At 41.1% G+C, this 21,520-nt stretch overlaps 1 protein-coding gene and 1 non-coding gene across 2 annotated transcripts in view; one reads left to right on the forward strand and one right to left on the reverse strand.

Moving 5' to 3' along the window:
- Positions 1 to 14,661, forward strand: part of LOC128844560 (putative short-chain dehydrogenase/reductase family 42E member 2) — a 36,921-nt gene extending 22,260 nt beyond the window's left edge. Inside the window, 6 exon segments of the mRNA XM_054042395.1 lie at positions 2,400 to 2,482; positions 7,539 to 7,676; positions 9,131 to 9,196; positions 9,500 to 9,563; positions 12,334 to 12,407; positions 13,898 to 14,661. Coding sequence (XP_053898370.1) covers positions 2,400 to 2,482; positions 7,539 to 7,676; positions 9,131 to 9,196; positions 9,500 to 9,563; positions 12,334 to 12,407; positions 13,898 to 14,149 — 677 coding nt within the window. The 3' untranslated portion in view covers positions 14,150 to 14,661.
- Positions 14,662 to 17,803: 3,142 nt separating this feature from the next.
- TRNAL-UAG (transfer RNA leucine (anticodon UAG)) lies at positions 17,804 to 17,885 on the reverse strand. Its single transcript has one exon. It is a non-coding gene; the product is annotated as a tRNA-Leu (tRNA).
- Between the last annotated feature and the right edge of the window lie 3,635 nt (positions 17,886 to 21,520).

Below are 21,520 nucleotides of genomic sequence, written 5' to 3' on the forward strand. Positions count from 1 at the left end.
TACCAGAAAGCACAATACCAGAAAATTAAAACATTTTCCCTAAAAAATAATGTTTACAACTTCTACAATATATATGATACAACACTTACTTTTGAATACCAGCATTTCTTTAAAGGGATAGAAGAGTTAAAAAAATAAACCTTGTTTAAATGAATCATATTGAAAGTGTTGTATAACATAAGTAATGATGAATACTGATTAAAACATTAGTTCTACAGTTATAAATTAAACTTTGCAGAAGGCATTTGATATTTAGCCTGGAATTATTTATAGGGCTTCCCAGAGTTTTCCATGTTGAGGGAGTCAGTTATACACTTGAACACTTGAGCTCACCTGTGAGATAATATAACTATAAATACCAGTTCAATACAAATCAACGTAAAGAGCAACATGATACCATGTGACCAGATGACATTGAGTCAAATTTAGCTGTGGACAATTTCCAGAAAGGGCTTTTTTCATCTGATACTTGCGAAGTACTACAAGTGGCTAATCTAATACCATAAAAAGCAACACAGAGTCCTGTGGCATCTTTAAGACTAACAGAAAAGTATTGGAGCATAAGCTTTCGTGGGTGAATGCCCACTTCGTCACATGCATCCGATGAAGTGGGCATTCACCCACGAAAGCTTATGCTCCAATACATCTGTTAGTCTTAAAGGTGCCACAGGACTCTCTGTTGCTTTTTACAGATCCAGACTAACACGGCTACCCCTCTGATACTTAGTGCTGGTCCACACTAACCCCCTACTTCGAACTAAGATACGCAACTTCAGCTACGTTATTCACGTAGCTGAAGTCGAACTATCTTAGTTCGAACTTACTGCGGGTCCACACGCGGCAGGCAGGCTCCCCCGTCGACTCCACGTACTCCTCTCGCCGAGCAGGAGTACCGGCGTCGATGGTGAGCACTTCCAGGATCGATCCGGGATCGATTTATCGCATCTAGACAAGACGCGATAAATCGATCCCAGAAGATCGATTGCTTACCGCCGGACCCGGAGGTAAGTATAGATGTATCCTTAATATAATACCATGAATGTTAAAAGATATTACCTCACCCTCCTTGACTCTCTCTAACTTATTCCGTGTCGTATGTATTATAGCCCTAATCTGCTAAATAGCTATATATCTACACTGTGCACCTTACAATGATGCGGCTGTGCCACTGCAGCCGTGCCACTGTAAGGTAAGCAGTGTGGTCTCTCTTTGTTGCCGGTGATGAAATAAAACCACCCCCAACAAGGGGCAGTTGCTTCATCGATGGGAGAGCCTCTCCCACTGACAAAGCACTGGCACTTTTCATTGTTAAAACTTTTGTCATTCAGGGGTGTGTTTTTTTCACACCTCTGAGCGACAAAAGTTTTAATGACAAAAGTGCAGTGTAGACATAACCTAAGATGGTTCAGTCAGTTTTAAATACAGTTAAACATTTCAAACATGAAACAAGGATTTAATGCTATATCAAGATTAGGTACTTCACTTCATCAGAGTCTTGTGATAGTGTATTAAGATTTTAATTATTCTGATATGATGAACTAGATCAGTGGTCTCCAAACTTTTTTGATCGCTCACCCCATCAGTAAAAAAAATTTTGAGCACACACCGCCTGCCGCGCCGAAGCAAAAAAAAAAAAAAATCTCGGACTCCCGCCCAAACTGCCGAAGGAAAAAAAAAAAAGCGCTCCTCCTGCCACACACCCCACTTTGGAGACCACTGAACTAGATCACCAGTGTACTGTGGGAAAATAGGGAGATGGGCCCAATCTTGCTTCCATAAAAGTCAATGATAGTTTTGCCATCAACTTTGATGGAAGCAGGATTGGGCCAAATATTCGAAGCCTTCCATCTATAAATTAATGGTTCAAATCCAGCTCATATCTCTAGTGACTGAAAGCCAGTGCTTCCTGATTGTGGTTCGTGGTCTATGTAAAATTAGTTTGGTGAGCTTATTCCAATTTGTTTTTTATACTAGTTCACATCACAAAAAATATTGTCACAATTGGCATTCTTTTTGGATATCTTAATGCAGAGATCAAAGACTGTATGGACAAGGGATTGAAATACTCAGTAACTGCTAGAGGGAATCCCTCCAAATCAGAGTGTGAAGCACATTGGCAAGACAGTTTGGTGAATTTTTATATTGCTACTGTCTGTTTTGTGGATAAAGAAATAAACTTTGGGGGGCTATCAAGCCAGCACCTTTCACAAGTACTAATTTAATTTCCTTTTTTAAAAGAAGATGAAAATCATTTACTTCAAAGTAAGTTCTGCACATGGAGTGGCTACAGCTTTGGGCCCTCATTTTATATGCATTTGGATATTCATAGCCTATGAAAAGTACCTGTAATGTAGTAATATGAAAGTCATTTGAGAATCACATTTTATCATATATCCTAGGAGGTGATAAGCTCCGTACATGTGTTCTTCGCCCACCAGGCATCTACGGACCAGGAGAGCAAAGACATCTGCCACGAGTAGCAGTATTTATTTTATTTTATTTTATCAATACAACTTTTCATGAATATACAATAGCATTTATTATAATTAATGTCATAGATTAATTGGCTAGTTGTCTGGAAACAGCTATAATCTGCTCTTAGTTTTTTAAAAAGTAACAGAGGGTCCTGTGGCACCTTTAAGACTAACAGAAGTATAAGGAGCATAAGCTTTCGTGGGTAAGAACCTCACTTCTTCAGATGCTTGCTCCCAATACTTCTGTTAGTCTTAAAGGTGCCACAGGACCCTCTGTTACTTTTTACAGATTCAGACTAACACGGCTACCCCTCTGATACTTAGTTTTTTAAGACATTACAATTAATAAAATAGCACATGCTTTACAGAGAAAATATATCTTTAAAGAATATACGGTAGGTACAAAAATAGTCAATAAAGTCATTCTTCATCGCAAGCAAATGTAAACTTAGCAATTGTACATTGATTTGAAATACCGGTAGTTTAGAGCTTGTACTGTAATAGATTCAGATCCAGATATATTTCAGACTTCACTATGCAACTTATACTCATAAGTTTTAAAATATTAATAAAAGATGATACAGCAAAATATCTTATTTCCAGCATCAACCATTAACGACTTTCATTATCCAATGAATCAGGCTAAGGAGTTTGAAATACTTTCTAATTCAGTAGGTTACTAAAGAGCAAACAGAGGTGCCCATGTTTACTTTTTTCCCCTTGCTTTATTTTAGGTGGTTGGCTTACTACAGTGTTAAGAAGACAGAGTGTGCATGATTACAAGTCACTTGTTTTGAGGGCAGATTACTCTTTAAAGTTATGTAGGGCTCTGAATAACTAACATCTGTATTTTTCATAGGAGCAGGGGAGGGTTGTGCTAAAATGTAGAGTTCAGGCATGATGCATGATTGATAGATTTAGAAACTGGGGTGAGAAAGTTATTCCTGTACAGCTGGTCTCATGCTAACTAAGGAACTTGACTTCGGAGATGGAGAGATACAACAAATCATTCCAATAAAATATACAAGATAGCCGTAAAGTAATTTTTCTGTAAAATATATGGCATATAAAATACACATGCTGGTGTGTTGTGGTAAAATAGTTTTATCGATACTCATGTGAGGTGATCTACATAAATCACTTGTGGATTGATCACTCATGAGTAACATAACCATCCCAAAATTATGGTAATAAAACCTTTTTGTGACACCATCCTATTATATACAATTTGTATATGCCACATATTTGACATAAATGATGGGATGGGGTAGTGTATGTAATTTATTTAATTACAGCATTTTCTAATTAAATTTTATATATAATATTATATATATATATAAACTTACTATGGCTTCTTCATTTTGTTGTTCCTTTTTTCCCATTCTCTGTAGTGTGTCTGGTGTATATTTTTTTTCTTTTATGTCTTTTTCAACCTCTGTTTTCCTTCATTCTGTTCAATAATTTTTAAAAGTTCTGTTTATTTTATCTACAGCTTTTCCTGCAGCTCTCCTTTGTCTTCAAGACTCTTTTCTGATTCTTTCATATCAGTTTATTATTTTTCACCATTTTTGCTTTCAGCTGACTCCTCTTTTTCCCTCCTTTCCCCAAGTTCACTTATCCCTTCCCTTTCCCACCTTTCCCTTTCCTCATTTTTCTTTCCTGTGTTCTCCCATCCTTCCCTCCAATCCTTCCTTCTGCCTAAAACCCCTTCACTCTCTTCTCAGTGATTCCAGTTTTCCTCACTTCCCCCTAACTACTTCCAAAACCCCTCATTCTCTCTCCACTTGCCCCCTAACTCTCTCCTTCCTCATGTTCTCCAGCCAACCCACCCACCCTCTCTGAAGGTCTTCAAAGTACCCCAAATCTCTCTTTCTCTTTCAATCTTCTCCTATCTTTAATTTCTGGAAATTCTCTCCTCACAATCATCAGTCCTCTTCACTGATCTGCAGACCTCCTCACTGCTTCCCACATCTCCTCACACTCTCCCCTCATTTGTCCTTACCGTGCCTTACACTCCTTTCCCTGCCACTGTCCAAAAACACTTTCCCAACTCCTATTCATTTCTGCAAAACCTCCTCCTCACTTCCCCCAAACTCCCATCCGCTGCTCCGAAGACCCACTCACACTTTCCCCTCAATCCGCTGTCTATTTAATACATATATTAGTACTTATTTGGCCCGAGAGTTTCTGAGTGCCTCCCAAATACTTATGGATTTATTGCCACCAAACCCTATGAGGTAAAGAAGTATTTGTTCGCATTTTGCATATGGGAAATTAAGGCACAGAGAGATGTAAGTTACTTGCCCTAGGACACAAAGGGGATAAACCCCAGATCTCCTTAGTCCCACTCCAGTGCATTACCCACAAGCACATCCTGTCTCCCTTTCACTATTTCCCAAATCACCTCACTTCCCTTCCATTTGCACTCAAAAATATTTACTCCTCCTTTCCTTCACTGCTACAAAATCCCCTCATTCCCAAATATTATTCCCAACTCCCTCAGATATTCCTTCCCTTCACTCTGTTGCATATCCTCTGTTCCCCTCACTATTCCCTAAATCCCCTTTCTGTCTTCTCTCACAATCTTCCAAGCCCCACCTACTTCCACTTCTCAATGTTATCAAACCTCTCACTCCCCCAGACATTCTCACTCTTCCTTCTTAAAACTCTTCACTGCGCTCTAAACCCTCTCACTCTCCTCTCCATTCCCCACTGCTCCCAAGCTCCACCTCAGTCTCCCTTCACTGACCCTCAAACCGCCTTTCTCCATCCCCTGGCTGAATCCCAAATCTCCTTACTTTCCCCCTTCCATTGACCTACAAGCTCCCTCATTCCCCCACTCCTCCTCCTGTTAAAGCTCTCAGGTTTTAAATGCCCTCCCCTTGTGACATCCTAACTCTGCCTTTCCCAACTCAAAACTGCTACCTCTAACAGGGCCTGTGATATCTCCATGACAACCAGAAGCCAGAGGGAGCCACATTGTGTATAGCAGAGTGGCAGGGGGGCAAGGATCATAGGGTGCAATGGAAGGCTGCTAGCAGTTCCAGGACTTAAAAGGAGCCTGGGGACTGGCATAAAGGAACTGTCAAGGGCATGTGGGCATGGGGAGTGTCACTGAATGTCTCCTCAAATATCAGGCCTGTCACCAGCTGTTTTCCATTTGTAGTTTAAGTGATTTCAGTTGTACTGTCCAGGAGATCTGCCTGAAGCCAATTTAAAAAAAACAACAGAACTTTAGCAGAAGAAACTTCTTTTCTAGTATTTCACTTAGGAGAGTAAAGCAGGTAGCAAATCTGCTGTTCCTTTTGGATGTACATGGAACAAAACCATATGTAATTTATATAAGAATACTAGAGAAAGTAGCATATGTTTAAATAATGCACTGATGTGAGACCATTTATAGATTCATGTAACAGCTGCTATGCAAGTGGCCCCTTTCCTACATATAGCGCGCGCACACACCTGAAACCTATAGAAAATAATAGAAGACATATATGCAGTATGAAATACATATGGCCTTTCCACACATTAATGTGGCACAAGGCCACAAGAAGACAAGAGAGTAGAGAACACTTTAAACAATGTGGGGTTAATTTCTTTAGCCTGTATAATTCTCAGTAAATTCAATTGAATGATTTAGCATTTACAATATAAATAATTCACAATAATTAAAGTGAGATAGCAGCAGGTTTGTGTAAAAGAAGATCCATTTGGGTCTAAAAAAAGGGACAGCCCTCAGAACAAGAGACAATACTTGCATCATAATGAGTTCTTGCAATACAATGAGTTAGGATTATGTACCTATAACACTGTGCTAAAATACACTCACAAATGTCCCAATACCAATAACTTCAACTGGAGAATCAAAGAGCAGTAATTGGCCCTAAATTGGTGATGTTCCTTAACAAAAGACAAATAATAGAAACACAGTAGAGCAAGAAGAAGTATCTTCTAGAAATGAGAGTTTCATAAGCATAAATACGAGAAATAATTCTTCTGCTCTTCTCTGCTCTGATAAGCCCTCAGCTGGAGTAGTGTGTCCGGTTCTAGATGCCACATTTAAGGAAAGATGTGGACAAATTGGAAAAAGTCCAGAGGAGAGCAACAAAAATGGTTAAAGGTCTAGAAAACCTGAACTATGAGAAACGATTGAAAAAACTGTGTTTGTTTAGTCTGGAGAAGAGAAGGCCGAGGGGGACATGATAACAGTTTTCAAGTACATAATAGGTTGTTACAAGGATGAGGGAGAAAAATTGTTCTCATTAACCTGAGAATAGGACAAGAAGCAATGGGCTTAAATTACATCAAGGGAGGTTTAGGTTGGACTTTAGGGAAAACTTCCTAACTGTCTGGGCGGTTAAGCACTGGAATAAATTGCCTCAGGAGGTTGCGGAATCTATGTCATTGGAAATTTTTCAGAGCGGGTTAGACAACACCTGTCAGGGATTGCCTAGATAATACTTAGTCCTGCCTTGAATACAGGGGACTGGACTCAATGACCTTTTGAGGTCCCTTCCAGTCTTAAACTTCTATGATTCTATAATTTCCCATTTTTGTTCAGACTACTAATCCTAGTCCAGTAACTTTCCTAGAAGCTATTAATGCTTCTGAAGAAAGTTACCCCTTTCTCACAATAATACACCTAGCAAATTGCCTAACATTGTAGGTGGGGATGAGGATGTTCCCTCCTGACTGTTTGAAGTGATCGGCTTACTTTCTGGAGCATGATATTTGATTACTTTTAGCTTTGTTTATTAACATGTTATTAAATTATCCAGATCTATTTTTAAAATCTGGCCACAGTATTTGATTCGATTTCTGTTCTAATAAATGACAAAAAGACAATCTAGACTAGAAGTCTCAAGCACAGGATTTGAGTCATACATCCCCTTAGTAAATAGCAACCTTTTTCATTTTTGATTAAGCGTCCAATCCTGGAGGCATGGAAGTTGGTGGTAAAGTTCCCATTGACTTCAGTGGGAGAAGGCTCTGTTTGATGTACTTTTTTTATGTGCAAAATTAAGCCACATCCTGCAAGGATTTCCTGTTTGTATGTTTTTTCAGGTTAATATTCAGAAGGGGCTGTTTCGCTTCAGGTTTGGGGACCCTTCTGCCAAAATGAACTGGGTTCACGTACAGAATCTTGTACAAGCTCATATCTTGGCTGCTGTGGCTCTTACCTCTGAGAGGAACTATATAGCTGTAAGTAAAAAAAAAAAAAAAAAAAAACTGCAACACCCTATCTAGTTTGATATGTTTAAAATGAAAATAGCTATAATCAGAACAGAACCATGGTACTAGCTCTTAACGCTCACATCATGGTCCTCCTGTGCATGGCCTTTGCCCTACTCTATTGCTAGGGTGACCAGATATCCCGATAAAATTGGGACCGTCCCAATATTTAGGGGAATTTTGTCCTGATATCCACCGGCAGAACTGTGGGGGTTTTTTGGTTTGTTTGTTTTTTTGCTCAGCCGAGGCAGGACTCAGCTTTTTTTTTTTTTTTTGCTCTGCCGGCGGGCACCCCCCTCCCCCAATGTGTCCCGATATTTTCTTTCCCTCATCTGGTCACCCTATCTATTGCCATGAAGTACCAGCTACTTTGGTGGCACTAGAGAACATTGAGTGGACTACATAGTGAAGACTCAGTCCACCAGCAGGAAAATTCTCTCCCCAAATTATCTTTATTATTATTTCTCCAACAGGAGCAAAGGAGTAATACACAATTGGAGAATGGAGTTGGGGCTGTTTTACCCCAATCCTCGCTATACACAGAGGCCATTATAGGAGTGGGATTGAGGGTGGAGAAGGTGGTTTGAGATAGTCCCTTCCTCCCCAAGTAGCTGCCAATGGCTGTTGTGAAACTAGCACTCCCAGCTAATATCACAATCCGTGCAGATCAGTTTGCAGAGTCAGGACCTATGTATTTAATTATGGAAAGAAAGTCTTAGACAACCATAACTATATGTGTTGCTGCCGGCTTTTACCTATATATTTGCATATGCAAACTACCAACTCTGTACACTCAATACAAGTGCATTTATTTTAAAAAAATTGTTGCATATCTTTTCTTCCTTGTTAGCACAAATTTTTACCCTGTTTAAAATGATTAATTAAAAAAGAAAAGTACATTGGTAAGACTATCAAAGCATATACTAGTGTTATGGGTTTTATATGTGAAGCTATTAACAGGAAAAAGGTAATAGGCCAAACTTTACTTCCACAAGTACAGTCACTTGGCCTTCAATGGGGTCTCACCAGTGTAACTAAGAACAGAATATAACCCTAATATTTCCTGTGTGTTCCAAGAAGGCACACATTATTAAAGTGTCAATTTAGAATCAATTTCGCTGTGTTTGGGAATCACAGTAAAATAGCATTTTACCAGCAATAAACTTGTAATAAGCAATTTTACAGTGAAGCGGGTTATTAACCAAAATAAAACAATCAGTGTTGTGGCAATCAGTTGTACTTTATACAGAATAGTTGTTAATTGAAACAGAATTTGGGTAACCTGTTGATCTATATATACACTTTTATTTATGTTGCTATATTATTTACAAAATCAGTACAGATATTTAAAGAGAGAATGAAAAAATGTCACTCCATGCACAGTATCAGGTTACTAAGTTGTCCTTTCTCTGTCTCTTTAACAGAGTGGTCAGGCATACTACATAAATGATGGCAAGAATGTCAACCTTTTTGAATGGATAACTCCACTAGTATGTAATACATATATTTATTTCAAATACAATACAATGAATATAGAAAAACTGTAGGCCCACATTTTGAAAACTATATGTGCAAATATGGATGCATATATCAGGGAATTGCATGCGGTCCACCATTCCTTTGTATGTATACAAGTTCAACTTTTGTGTACACATTGGGGGGTTTGCATGCTCATCTCAGGTTCAAGAGCACCTTTCCAAATGTTAGGCTTAATAACTAATTGAAGTCAGGACAATGTGTACCAGAATAAGCAAAAGCCACCTTCTTGGTATATTTATTTTAATCCCTTTCAGTTTGAAAAATTAGGTTGCAGTCCACCATGGATACGTATTCCTACTTGCTTTGTTTACGTAGCAGGTAAAATATTTTTATTTATCTTTCTGTCTATCCTGCTCTCCTATCCATATTATCTGAATGCCATGCATTGGTTAATTTTGCTTTTTTACTTTTTCTCTGAGTTTTTATTTCCATGACACTTTTGTAAAATGCAAGATTGAACAGTTTTAAATTGTGCAATTCCAAAAGTAATTGTTCACTAGCTTTGTGACAATTTAGTTTATATGACACGTACTGATGAAATTCATCCGTATGAAGAAAGCCAACACAAGATTTATCCATCATTTAACTCTCATCTAAAATCTCACTAGGGCTTAAGTGGGAATTAAGGGTTCTATGAGCCTTGTGCAGGCTCCCTGAATAGAGGTAAAGTTCACAATATGAATGTAAAAAATTACAGGTAAAAAACTTTGGCCTCATTGTATACTCTGAAATTGATGTTTTTAGGGCTGTCAATTAATCACAGTCAACTCACGCAATTAACTCAAAAAAATTAATCATGATTAAAAAAATTCATCGCAATTAATTGCAGTTTTAATCACACTGTTAAACAATAGAATACCAATTTAAATTTATTAAATATTTTGGATGTTATTCTACATTTTCAAATGGATTGATTTAAATTACAACACATAATACAAAGTGTACAGCACTCACTTTATATTATTTTTATTACAAATATTTGCACTGTAAAAATAATAAAATAAATTGTATTTTTCAATTCACCTCATACAAATACCATAGTGCAATCTCTTTATCATGAAAGCGCAACTTACAAATGCAGATTTTTTTTGTTACATAACTGCACTCAAAAACAAAACAATGTAAAACTTTAGACCCTATAAGTACACTCAGTCCTACTTCTTGTACAGCCAATCACTAAGAGAAACAAGTTTGTTTAGATTTATGGGAGATAATGGTACCTGCTTCTTATTTACAATGTCACCTGAACGTGAGAACAGATGTTCATATGGCACTTTTGTAGCCAGCATTGCCAAGTATTTACGTGCCAGATATGCTAAACATTCGTATGCCCCTTCATGCTTTGGCCACCATTCCAGAGGACATGCTTCCATGCTGGTGATGCTCATTTACAAAAATAATGTGTTAATTAAATTTGTGACTGAATTCCTTTGGAGAAAATTATATGTCTCCTGTTCTGTATTTTACCTGCACCCTGCCATATATTTAATGTTATAGCAATCTCAGATGATGACCCAGCATATTGTTTGTTTTAAGACCACTTTCACTGCAGATTTGACAAAACGCAAAGCAGGTACCAATGTGAGATTTCTAAAGATAGCTACAGTATTCAACCCAAGATTTAAGAATCTGAACTACCTTCCAAAATCTGAGAGGAACGGGGTGTGGAGCATGCTTTCAGAACAGGGCCGGCTCCAGGCACCAGCTTACCAAGCAGATGCTTGGGGCGGCCACTTTGGAGAGGGGCAGCACGTCCAGCTGTTCGGCGGCAATTCGGCGGATGGTCCCTCACTCCTGCTCGGAGCGAAGGACCTCCCGCCGAACTGTCGCCGCAGATTGCGATGGCGGCTTTTTTTGTTTGTTTGTTTGGCTACTTGGGGCAGCCAAAACCCTGGAGCCGTCCCTGTTTCAGAAGTCTTAAAAGAGCAACACTCTGATGCGGAAACTACAGAACCCAAACCACCAAAAAAGAAAATTAACCTTGTGCTGGTGACATCTGACTCAGATGATGAAAATGAACATGCATTGGTCTGCACTGCTTTGGATCATTATTGAGCAGAATGCATCATCAGCATGGATGCATGTCCTCTGGAATAGTGGTTGAAGCATGAAGGGACATATGAATCTTTAGCACACCTGGCATGTAAATATCTTGTGATGCCAGCTACAACAGTGCCATGCAAATGCCTGTTCTCACTTTCAGGTCCCACTGTAAACAAGAAGCGGGCAGCATTATTTCCCGCAAATGTAAACAAACTTGTTTGTCGGAGCGATTGGCTGAACAAGAAGTAGGACTGAGTAGACTTGTGGGCTCTAAAGTTTTACATTGTTTTATTTTTGAATGAAGTTATTTTTTGTACATAACTCTACATTTTTAAGTTCAACTTTCATGATAAAGAGATTGCACTACAGTACTTGTATTAAGTGAATTGAAAAATACTATTTCTTTTATTTTTACAGTGCAAATATTTATAATAAAAAATAAATATAAAGTGAGCACTGTACACTTTGTATTCTGTGTTGTAATTTAAATCAATATATTTGAAAATGTGGAAAACATCCAAAAATATTTATATAAATGGTATTCTATTATTGTTTAACAGCATGATTAATTGCAATTATTTTTTTAATCATCCAATTAATCATGATTAATGTTTTGAATCGCTTGACAGCCCTAGATGTTTTCCATGCAATGCTGAATTCTGCATCTTGTACATCCCAAACTCCCTCTGACATCTATGAGAATCTCGGGTGTGAAACAAAGAATCCAACCTACAATGGCTTGTTATCACTATGTTTTCCAAAGTCTTGTACTTATTTAATCAATCTACCAGGCCTACATCCAATCATACAAACCCTTTATTCATATAAGTAATCCCAAGTAGGCCCCTACTTTATGGTACAAAAATAGCAACAATCCAACCCATCTTACTGAAGCAAGTAGTGCTACTGATTTCAATTATTTTGTCCACCGTTCTTTAGCAATTTAAATTTTCTTTAACATTACCTACATGAACAGTTATACTAAAATTACAATATTTTAGTGGTTTACTATTGTTATCTCAAATAGTAACTTTCTGTTTCACAGCCACAACAATGGAATATCTGCACTTGGCGTTGAAACCAGTTATTGAATTTACACCTTTGCTGACCAGAAATGAGGTAAAATATGTATCTTTATAAAATATTTAATTAAAATTTGCAGGAAGCATGTTATATTAATACTGGGGGCACAATGTTGCAGTAAGCTCACAAAGAATTCACACAAGTCAAAGAATAAAACTCCCCGTCTGTGCTCTGTCTTTAACCTGCAGTTTTCATGGAAAAAATAAATGCCAGCCACAATTTGGGCCATATGGTATATTCGTTATTAGAAATATGATGCCTGAATAATTGCTGTCCATTTAAACACACTTGTATTATTTATGTTGTTATTTAATAATTCCCAAGAAAATGTAATTAAGTTATTTTTAGAAAACACAAGCAAATAAGAAGCAATGGTTTTAATCTGTACCAGTAATTAAACATTGCTAAATAATTTGCGACAAAAAAGAAACAAATCTCAACAATCTCTTGGTAAAATGACAAGTAATTATTTCACTTCATGTGAGTAGCTAAAAATTGCTATGGGAAGATCATCTTCACTATTTCTGCAAGAGGAAGATCTTCTGATCTGACTTAGGGAGATGTGTGGTGCCAAGAGGCACCACCCCCATCCCATCATTGTCTTCCAATCCATCTTCTCAATGGATTAAGTACAAGGTTGGGACTGCATGGTTTGGACCTGGAGCCAGGACCAAGAGTGGGAGGAACCACTTGCCACAGAAATCTTCCCTTCTGATGCAACAGATCTCCATTAGGGCATCCCAAGCCTACCATAATGCTGCTTACATTTTTAATTTCTCAGCACTTGCCCCTCTCCACCTCTTCAAAAGATGGGAGAGACACTATCACAAGGAAGGATGGTTCAGTGGTCAGAGCACTTGCTGGGGCTTGGGAGATACATGTTCATTTCCATGCTCTGCCACAGACTTCCTGTGTGACTTTGGGTAAGCCAATTTAGGGTCAGATTTTGAAGGTATTTAAGCACCTAAAGATGCAGATAGGCATCTACTGGGATTTTCAAAAGCATCCAGTTGCCAAGGCACTTCTGAAAATCCCACTAGGTGACTATCTGCATCTTTAGATGCCTAAATACCTTTAAAAATCTGGTCATTAGTCTTTCCTCAGTTCCCTATACTCCCCTCAGGTGTAGTGAAGATAAATATTCTAAAGATTGTGGGCACTCAGATATTATGGTAATGTGGGGCCATTGAAGTACAATAGATGGATGGATGGATGTAGGGTGCCTGACCAATAGCACAGCGAGATGCTGCTGGAGAGGGTCTGAGCACCCTGTGTAGAGTCCAAAAGGCTAGAAGATAGCAGCCTCTGCCTTCTCTACAGACTCCCAAGACCCTCCATTTGTGAGGACAATTTGAAGGAGAATGTGAGGTATGTCCATGGGAGTGTACAGTTTGGCCCAAAGTTATTTTTAATTTGAGAATTTGCTTTTCTTTCATATTCTGTTGTGCTACCATTCACATAACAGAGTTTTGTTCACAGTTTGGAATGTATGCAGCTCTTTGACTGTTGGTTCTTTTGCCTCGTAGGTGCGGAACATTGCTGTGACTCACACATTCCGAATAGACAAGGCACGCAACCAGCTAGGTTATTATCCAAAGAAGTTCACGTTTGCCGATTCTGTGGACCATTTTATTAAAACAAGACCAGAAAACCAGAATCATCACATCTTCCTTAAAGTCATATTTTCCTTAATTGGCAGCTTTCTAAGTTTGATGTTTCTTTCTTTTACATTGCAAGACCTTTCAATTATGCATTTTTTCAAAGAAAACCAACATTAACTTACGTTTCCTGAGCATTTCCTGGCTTGTAATCAAAGTATAGTCCTCGGCTCACATGGGCTGCATTACTCTGCACCAGATATTAGCTCCGATGTAATAGGCAGTTATTTTTAGGCTTAAACTAAAAAAAAGACGGCACATCAGTAAACCTTCTTAAAAGGTTAAAATAAAGTATAGTAAGGTCAGAAGGCCAAAGGTGATCACCAATGACAAATGCAGAAGTCAAAGCTGTTGAATCTATTTGTTTCACACCAAAAGGGCTTCTTTCCAAACTGCTTGTTGAAGTGGATGACAAACTGGAAGAGAAGGAACTAGAGTAAATCTGCAATACTGTATCAACAAAGACAAGCACAGCTAGAATAAGGAGAAAGACTGACCAGACCTCTTGCCAATGCATGTTATTGCAAGGAATACAGAGAAGCTGGAAAACAGAACAACAAAAGTGAAAAACAGATTCATGTAAACAATACACAATGCACACAAGCTGTACAGAAAAGATGAATGCAATGTAATTTTTTTTTGTGAATTGGCTGTATTGTGACACTGCATAAGAGGTGAAATAAAAGTGTACTTGAAATTCAGCATGTATTAAGGCTCTCTCACATGCAGTGAGTGACCTTCATTAGCATTCATTCATAATGTCCCACAATACCAGGAGGACTTCAGAAGTAGTGTCCAATTGTTGATGCACTTTGTTCTAGTCCATAGTTAAAGTACCTAATTTCATGGGCCAACAGATACCAGTACAACCTCTGTGTACCTTAATTATATTGAATATTATTAATGAAATAACATTGTTAAGTTAAGGAAATGTCATCATCCTGTACTGCATTTATGCCAGACATTTTTAAGGCTGAAATATGGATGTCCTGTTTGTGTGTATCCTTTGTCTCTTGACAGTGATGCAAATGTTATGTTATTGGACAAATAAGTATATTATAAAAACTATTTAAACAAGAAGGAAACTTTGGGAAAAGCCCACACCCATACACTGTCATTTCCTCCCGCTTTGTTCTACTTTCTGTGAGTTACTAAGGCTTGTGTCTTCCTATGTGACCATACAGGACCTAGCAGAATGGAGACATAATCCTGACTTAAATAATAACAATGGTATTACATTTCCTTTTCTTTTTCAAATGATACTTAATAGTTCATCTATTTTTATTGGTCCTTGGCTGGTGTGTATGAATTTTGAGATCACCTTGTATTTATACATTTAGCCAGCTCATGAAATAGGACTTTTTTCTGCAGCACCTCTTTTAAATTGACTTTTCTCTTAATTATTAAGAGAGGTGATGTGTCAGTTGTTTGGTTATATAGGTCCTTTCAGCTGCTAAAATTAACAACATACTTACTGAAAGATTGTTAGAATGAAATAGGCATCTAAAATGCATATATTTTCAGTTATATATTCTCATCTGAATACAACCAGTTGAAAATATACCACTAGATGGAAATGCAAAAAGTTACATATAGTTTAGCATCATTTTCCAAAGTTCTTCCAAGATAAGGGAAACTGAGCCATTGCTCATCATCAACTTGCACAGCCAGGTAGATTGAGAACACCAGGAAGATTGTTTGGGCTGCTTTCCCAAAAGCAGAGGGTTGTTTGGCTGACCATAAACGTGCTGGATGTGCCAGAATCCATTGATGATCACTGACATCTAAGTGGAAGCCTCCTCCATCTGACCTCATCCTTATCCAATGACTTCCTGGCAATGTGACTTAATTGGAGACTCACTAACTGGGACTCCCCTCTGACCACCGCAGTCCCTGCAACCCTCAGGAAGGCTATGGCTTAAAAGTAGCACGCACAGTCAGTGGCTATATTACCTTTTCCAGGTAAGGTCTGTGGGGATGAAGGGAGTGGGGGAAGTGTGATGTGCATTCTTGCAGTGGCCCACCCAGTCTCCTCCACTTCCCCCAATATGGATCCGTGCCATGCAAAGAATGCTGCTCTCAGGTCTGAGGGGTAGCATGGTATTACCAAAGTGTCTGAAACACCCATTTTGTTGTATGATCTAACAACATACTAGCTGCAATCATGTGTAAAAAAGTTTAGTAAGCACTATTCTCCTTTGAGTGACACGGTAAAGGCGCTATATGTTATCCAGTTCCTAACCCACCCTCCCTGTCCCTTTTCAGGGACCCCTCTCACAAGACCATGTCATTTCAGGAACTATGCTCTCTTCTAGAGTTGGGAGCAATAGAGGAAGTTCCTTACCAACCCAAAGGGAAAAGGCTTTGTTCCTAGTACTTCCTGGTCCCAAAGAAATCTGGTGGCCTCCACTATGTTTTAGATATAAGAAAGAGGAACATATTCATCAATATAATTATGTTTAGGATGGTCTACGATCCCTTCTTTGGAAACTAGAGATTGATATAGGGCCCCCAAGCTACAGAACATGTACTTCCATGTGGCAATACATGCCTCCCACAGGAAGTACCTTTGATTTCTGGTGAGCGCCAATCACTATCCATACACATTGCTCCCCTTCAGTCTATCTTCATTCCTGAGGGTTTTCTCCAAGTGCATGGCGATGGTGGCAGCCCCCCTCTGACATTTGGACATTAAAATTTTTCCCTACGTGTACAATTGGCTAGTCCAAGCAGCATCCAGCAACCAGATCTAGAACAGTGTCCTAGTCCTCAGACAAGTCTTTTCCGAACTAGGCCTGCAATTAAATTTGCAAACGTCCCATTTACTCCCTTCTCAATGCATAATGTTCATAGAGGGAGACCTTTGATGCAACAATAGCCACATCTTACCTCCCAGCTGAAAAATTCCATTCTATAGTTACCCTTTCCAACATGCTCAAATTCAGTCCTGTAACAATAGTGAGAGCCTGCCTTCAGCTCCTAGGCCATATGGCATCATGCATGTCTGTAACCCCACATGCCAGACTTCACCTTCACTGTCTGCAAGCCTGACTTCATTCTGTATACTGTCCTTCCAGTTGCAGGCACCCTCTGACCATGTGGATTTGCATACCTGCTCGAGAGCTCCACTCTCTGACTTGGTGGCTGGACCCTGCAAATGTCTGCAAAGGAGTCCCATTTTTGTCCCCATAACCAGCCTTGACTCTGGTGGTGGCTGCTTCTATCAAAGATTGGGGGGCTCATCTCAGTCAACTTCAGCCTCAAGCCCAGGACAAGGCATCCATGATCTTCATTGCTGTGGCTTGGCTATCAATGTTGGTTCAAACAGACCTTCACCCTCTGTCTGTCCCTGCACCAATAACTCTTTCACTAGTTTCAGCTCATCTGTCCCAGAAGAAGGGCAAATCTCTGCATAAGAACCTGGTATCTGTCCACTTGACCGCTTTCATGATCACTGGCTGAACACTCATGAGAAATCATGCTCCCATAAGGTCCAGACCATTTTGGTGAGCATCAGAAAATTCTCCACCAGAACCATATATGCATTGAAGGGGAAGAGGTTTCTATGGGGAAAGAGACAAATTCACAAACATTAAGAAATACAAAGCAGACACAAAATAGCAGATAAGATGATACCCCCTTCCTTCTAAATTGCCCTCGGGCACACCACTATGCATGATGCCGCGTCAGGCATAAAACTTCTTTCATTAGAAGCACATTTAAAATACTGATAGGAAACGATCAACTGGCCAAATCTGCAAATAAAAGTTTTCTTGGCAGCGGTGGGATTCGAACCCACGCCATCGAAATGACTGGAGCCTAAATCCAGCGCCTTAGACCACTCGGCCACGCTACCACCTGATTACTAGGGTGACCTTGAGGGCTATATAAAGAGGACAAGCGCTGACTCGCTGCTTTTTCTGGACAACTTCCTTCATTTTTGCCACTGAGTTTAAGCCACCAGCTGCTTAGCCAGGCGCCCGGCGGTGTTTGCTCCCCCAGAGAGGAGCCGGAGGGACCAAGTGCAGCGGGTATGTACAGCGACGGGGAGCTCCCGGGGAGCGGGCTGGCTGGTTAGGAAGGCGTGTGGGGGCGGGGAGGGGCTCACACACCGCAGGAGCGTGCACAGCACGGAATAGCCCCTCGGGCCCCTCTGGGGCACCCGGGCGGCGGAGCTGCTGCAGCGCCTGGCGCCATCAGGGCGCCGAGTACGGCAGCGCAGCATTAACCCGCAGGGGCAGCAGGTGGCGCTGCTGCGGCGTCGCTTCCCAGCGCAGCATTAACCCGCAGGGGCAGCAGGTGGCGCTGCTGCGGCGTCGCTTCCCAGCGCAGCATTAACCCGCAGGGGCAGCAGGTGGCGCTGCTGCGGCGTCGCTTCCCAGTGCAGCATTAACCCGCAGGGGCAGCAGGTGGCGCTGCTGCGGCGTCGCTTCCCTGCCGGCTGCACCTGGCTGAAGCCATCATCATCCTGCTGCGTGGCACGTGCCCCTGCCCCGGTACGTGCCGTTCCCAGGCTTCGCTCTGCAACCAGTCAGCCCAGTTCTTATCTGTCGCTCCAGCCTCCACCCGGTGCCTCTCCCGTCCCTGAGGGACTCAGCTCCTCCCCAGCGCCAGCAAAACCCACAGATACGCTGGCACCTGTAACCGCCCTGCCCTGCTGCTGCGGGATGAATTAAAGGGTCCAGCCTGGCTAGGGTGACCAGATGTCCCGATTTTATAGAGACAGTCCCGATATTTGGGGCTTTGTCTTATATAGGCTCCTATTACTCCCCCACCCCCGTCCCGATTTTTCACACTTGCTGTGTGGTCACCCTAAGCCTGGCTGAAGTCCCCTGGGGCCTTTTTGAAGATGTCAGAGCAAATTAGCAGCCAGTCCCCGCCCACCCCAGGCAAAGGATATTTAATTCGTTTTCGGGCAAAGATGCTTTCCCCGAAATAAGGATGATGATGTCTGCAGCCTATGATCCTTTTCTTCTTTGTTGATAATTATGACTACTGCAGCCACCCCAGAGCTATCTTTCGGCTACTTGTGCTTTGAGTTGCTTTTTCTATTTCTCTATAGCCCACCTCATGAGCTAAGCAGATGCTGTATTTTGTTCCAAATTAACAAAAACTTCGCTTCTTACCAGAACCAAAAAAAATCTGATGTGTTCTGACTTCTACCATTTGCCTCTTTTAACTCAAAAATAATTGAAGGATTTTGTTTAATATACAATAAAAAGGTGTTTCCTCTTAGATAATTCTCAGCCAGCAGTGATTAATCAGACAGGCTATAAACCAGGGGTCGGCAACCTTTCAGAAGTCATGTGCCGAGTCTTCATTTATTCACTCTAATTTAAGGTTTTGCGTGCCAGTAATCCATTTTAACATTTTTAGAAGGTCTCTTTCTATGAGTCTATAATATATAACTAGACTATTGTTGTATGTAAAGTAAATAAGGCTTTTTAAATGTTTAAGAAGCTTCATTTAAAATTAAATTAAAATGCAGAGCCCCCCGGACCGGTGGCCAGGACCCAGGCAGTGTGAGTGCCACTGAAAATCAGCTCGTGTGCTGCCTTCGGCACATGTGCCATAGGTTACCTACCTCTGCTATAAACCAACAAAAACTGGTTGTTTATAAGGAAAATAGTTTCTCATCCTTAAATATAGCCTTGTTAGTGATTGCCCCTATACATGCTTGTTCCCTTCAAGGAGGGCTTTCTCTCTCTCCCCACTTCTTTGCTGAACTGAATATTCCTGGGGAAATTCTGCGCCACTGCCCAATGCAGAATTTTGCAGAAATTAACGTTATGCTCACAGAATTTGCTTTCCCCTATGGAAATGGGCTGCAGTGCTGCTAGCCGCTAGTAGGGGCCACTGGACTGGGTTGCGGCATGTCAGGCGCTAGGTCACCTTGCTCTGGTCAGCACTGCTGACTGGGATGTTAAAAGTCCCGATGGCGGTGCTGCCCAGCTAGTGCCTACCTTTTCCGACACTGTGCTGCGCCCCGAAAGCAGGCAGCAGCGGGTCCGGCTTCTAGGCAGGGGGCCATGGGGCTCCGCGTGCTGCCCCTGCCCAGAGCACCGGCTCTGCACTCACATTTGTTGGGAACTGGCCAGTGGAAACTGGGAGGGTGGTGCCTGCGGGGGAGAGTCGCTTGACACCACTTGCACGCCTCCACCTAGGAGGAGCCAGACCTGCTGCTGGCTGCTTCTGGGGCGCAGCATGGGGAGCCTGCCTCTGTACCCCAGCTGTGACGCTAACCGGGAGCTGCCAGAGGTAAGTCTGTGCCCCAACCCCTTGCCCCAGCCCTGAGCCCCCCCAAACCTGGAACCCCTTCCTGCATCCCAAACCCCTCATCCCCAGCCCCATCCCAGAGCCTGCACCCCCAGCCCAGAGCCCTGACCCTCTCCCGCACCCCAACTCCCTGCCCCAGTCCAGAGCCCCCTCCCACACCCTGAACTTCTCATTCCTGGCCCCACCTTGCAGCCCTCACCCCCACCCCCCAACCCTCTGCCCCAGCCCTGAGCCCCTCCCACACACCTGGGGGCCCCTGCAATTGGGCTCTGGAGAGGAGGGGATTCAGGTGTATTGGCTGGGGAGGCCCTGCATGTGGGCTCTGGGGTGGAAGGGTTGTGGGTATCTGGCCCCCCAGCTTGGCTCAGGGTAGAGGGGACAGAGAAACAGGAACTGGGTTCCAATATGTGTTTCTTTCTCTACTCCCAGGTGAATTTTGGGGTATGTCTGCATTGTTGCAGACATATTTGCTGACAGGTATTTTGAAATAAATTACCAAATTGAAACTGGCATAATTATGTAGTGTTATTATGACAAATAAAATTTGCAGAATTTTTAATTTTTTGGCACAGAATGCCCCCAGGAGTAACTGAAGCAAAATATCAGGCTATTGTATGCTGGAAGCTCAGAAATGCTGTTCTTTTTCTCTCCCCCTCATAGCTTTAAAATCCATCTCGTTCCCTCTCAACAAAATAGAAGCCTTTTAAAAATATGTATGTACGTACTTAAAACTTGTATTTTCAGTCTCTCAGATGCATATTCTCATGGCCACTCGTTACTTTGAGACACACTTTTACACATGCTTTATATATAATGTGCAGTTACAACACTTGTTACCCTTTGCTCCTCCTCAGATGTAAATTTCTACCATTCTTTTCATTTCTGTGTAGTGTTTATCCTTTTGGCTTTTCTCTGGAGAATTATGCCACATCTGAAATTGTATAAGATGCACTATAGCATAGTAAATATCCTGGCTACAGCTGGGCAAATTCACAACTAAACTCATGACCAGGTAAAATTCATCAGCTTCCATACCTCTTTACACACTTGAAACTCACACAAGGCTCATCAAAAGATTTGCCAAAGCCCACTACCTTTTGTGTGGTCTAGAGTTGATAGCTTTACATCAAAGTCATGGCAAATTCACAGTTTCACAGTGTTACCCCTGAATTTGGGTGAAAACTGGTGGTTTTGGCTGGGTTTTTTTTTTTTTTT

The sequence above is a fragment of the Malaclemys terrapin genome, chromosome 10 (assembly GCF_027887155.1).
Source record: "Malaclemys terrapin pileata isolate rMalTer1 chromosome 10, rMalTer1.hap1, whole genome shotgun sequence".
Taxonomy (NCBI): Eukaryota; Metazoa; Chordata; order Testudines; family Emydidae; genus Malaclemys; species Malaclemys terrapin.